The sequence below is a fragment of the Mus pahari genome, chromosome 3, assembly GCF_900095145.1.
Source record: "Mus pahari chromosome 3, PAHARI_EIJ_v1.1, whole genome shotgun sequence".
In the NCBI taxonomy this organism is placed as follows: domain Eukaryota; kingdom Metazoa; phylum Chordata; class Mammalia; order Rodentia; family Muridae; genus Mus; species Mus pahari.
In genome coordinates, this window is record NC_034592.1 from 75,901,831 (window position 1) to 75,904,985 (window position 3,155).

At 41.4% G+C, this 3,155-nt stretch overlaps 1 protein-coding gene across 1 annotated transcript in view; it reads left to right on the plus strand.

Moving 5' to 3' along the window:
• The window catches only part of Fnbp4 (formin binding protein 4), a 32,635-nt gene that overhangs the window by 5,098 nt on the left and 24,382 nt on the right, over nt 1-3,155 (plus strand). The window contains exons 3-6 of the mRNA XM_021194079.2: nt 700-836; nt 1,061-1,247; nt 1,861-2,008; nt 2,110-2,230. Coding sequence (XP_021049738.2) covers nt 700-836; nt 1,061-1,247; nt 1,861-2,008; nt 2,110-2,230 — 593 coding nt within the window. The remainder of the gene's footprint in view (nt 1-699; nt 837-1,060; nt 1,248-1,860; nt 2,009-2,109; nt 2,231-3,155) is intronic.

Sequence of the window (3,155 nt, forward strand, 5' to 3'; positions counted from 1 at the left end):
CTGAGCCATCTCACCAGCCCTGAATCTAGGATCTTATATATGCTGAGTACATATATATTTTTCAACTATTAATTAATCCTTTCAATCCTAATTTAGTGATTATTCTGACTTTGGAATTAAGTTCTGATTTGTAAATAAACAAAATGTTAACTCTTTGATTACAGAACCATGTGTTGGGGCTGGATGGATGACTGGGTGGTTAAAAACATTGACTGTTCTTTGAAAGAATTTGGATTTGATTCCCAGTACCCACATGGTAACTCACAACTGTCTGAGACTCCAGTTTTTCAGGGGACTTAATGCCCTCCTCTGGCTCCAAGGCACCGGGCATGTGTATAATGTAGCTAAAATATCTGTGCATATAATAAAACAACTTTTAAAAAAATACGAACCATGTGTTCTACATAGACACGTCACTTAGCAAAGGCGTGAGGATCAGAGTTGGGATCCCCTTGTAGGTAGATGTGGTAACCTGCCTGTAATCCCAGCGCAAGCTGGATTGCCAGACTAGCTGAAATAGCGAGCTGCAGGTTCAGCAAGAGATACCCACCATGCCCATATCTGAATATACATGTGTGTCCATACATACAAACACATACATAGATGCATATCACACCTAATAGAAAGGACAGCCCCAGTGTATTTGCTTAAATACTTGCCCCAAGAGTTGGTGTTACAAATGTTCCCTTTGGTTTCTAGGAGGGTTGTGCTTACTTGGTGCTTATGCTGACAGCGATGATGAGGAGAGTGATGTGTCTGAGAAAACAGCCCAATCCAAAGAGGCCAACGGAAACCAGACCACTGACATTGACAGCACACTGGCCAACTTCCTAGCGGTTAGTGATGCTGTTGTTTGTGTGTATGTTTGTTTTGAAATAGTATTTTTGTAGCTCTGAATGGCCCGGAGGTATTTGTTACCCCAATACCTTGCCGCACAGGTGCAGTGATCACAACATTGCCGAGCTGGTCTTGAACTTAGAGCTGTCTTCTGCCTCCCAAGGGCTAAGATTTCAGGTGTGAGTACCATAGCCATTCATTTATTGTTGTTTTCATTCCATAGGAGATAGACGCCATAACAGCACCTCAGCCTGCAGCTCCTGTGGTAGCTTCTGCTCCACCTCCAACTCCACCTCGACCAGAACCAAAAGAAGCGGCAACGCCTGCCCTTTCTTCCACCGCATCAAATGGAACAGACACTGCCCAGACGCCAGGGTGGCATTATGACACTCAGTGTTCATTGGCAGGAGGTAAATAAGGATGGTGGTCCCTGGTTGAAGAAGACTTATAGGTAATCCTCACCGGGATGCTAAGAGCTGGCCTTCCTAATAATGGGAAGCCAGATGCCTTAACTCTAAGGACGCAGATCTGGCTTTTAAATGTAGGATTTGGAGGCTAGGAGATAGAATGGAGATCTTTTAACCATAGCAGATTGTGCCAGGTGAATGTTAGCGGTTTGGGGGGTCAGATACTTTTGTTTGTTTTTTGGTTTTTGGTTTTTTTTTTTAGTATCAGTGCTTTTCTGTGCACAAAGGTGATTAAATCTTTATTGAAGTTTTTGGTTTTTTGTAGGGTTTTGGGTATGTGTATTGAAGGGTTGTTCACCGAGAATGCTTAGTAACAGCTGAAGGTTAGTTTTTGTGGTTTGGTTTTTTTGTGGGTTTTTTTTTTTTTTTTTTTGGTGTTGCAGTGCACAGGAGTTTTTCTTCAATGGTAAAGGCTAGGGGTGTTGCTAAACACTGTGACACAGATTTGAGAACCCTGTGTTAGGTTGTCATAGTTTTATGTCTGTCTTGGGATAGAAGTGAGGACTGACTATATAAGTCAGAGTTTGTACTTAAAATATGTTTTGTTTCCTTACAGTTGAAATTGAGATGGGAGATTGGCAAGAAGTCTGGGATGAGAACACAGGTTGCTATTATTATTGGAACACACAAACAAATGAAGTGACTTGGGAGTTACCCCAATACCTTGCCGCACAGGTGCAGGGGTTACAACATTACCAGCCCAGGTAATTCTAGAACTGAGGAAAAGATTATGTAGGGAAAAATATGAAGGGAAAATAGTTGGTGTGAGTATTTACCTTCTGTGTATCTTAACACCCCACCCCAGTTCTGTAACAGGTACTGAGGCAGCTTTTGTGGTAAATACAGACATATATACAAAGGAGAAAACCACTGCTGCTTCCAGTAATAAAGGCGGACCGGTCATCGCCAAACGCGAAGTTAAAAAGGTAAGCGGTATAACTTACTGCATTTGCTCGTGCTAGTCTGAGAGGCTGGATGCAATAGCATTTCACAGCACGTGCTGTTAGTTTTACCTATGCGGTCTCTGTGTCCTAGACAGCATTTAGATAAGTTACTAACAAGTTCAGTGATTCAGAGTTTTAGAGTACAGTGCCGTCTACAAGCACATGAGAGCAGCCATCCTGTACATTATCTTGATAAGTTGTCATGTGCTGTTTGAGCTTTTTGAGAAGCTGGCTCTGGAATTGTGTTCCTACTCCATTTCAGATCATTGTGTTATGTCAAGTGTCCTTTAAAATCCTACGTGTTTGGGGACAAGCTAGTCCCTAATTGTAACAGAAGGGAAAATAGCAAGCAAAGTGTATTAAAAGCTTACGTACTTAAAAACAACTAGAAAGTAGTAGCCATCCCGAGCAGAGGTTTACTCCTTCATAAAATACCTGCAGTGGGAACCGGGGATTGGAGATTCAGCCATGGGAACGTCAACCAAAGAGAAAAGACTCGGTTGGGAACTCCAGCTGATTACTTTAAGTTTCACCATTAATTTCTGCTTGATCAGCAGTTTGTTTGTTTGGTTTTGGTTTTTGTTTTGGTTTGTTTTTGTTTTTTTGTTTTTTGGTGATCAGCAGTTTTTAACCTGTGGCCTTAACCTTCAGACTTTGCATAGTAAATATCCTGTATATCAGATATTTACATTATTCATTCATTCATTTATTTATTTATTTATTTTAAAGATTTATTTATTTATTATATGTAAGTACACTGTAGCTGTCTTCAGACATTCCAGAAGAAGAGGGAGTCAGATCTTGTTATGGATGGTTGTGAGCCACCATGTGGTTGCTGGGATTTGAACTCTGCACCTTTGGAAGAGCAGTCGGGTGCTCTTACCTCCTGAGCCATCTCACCAGCCCA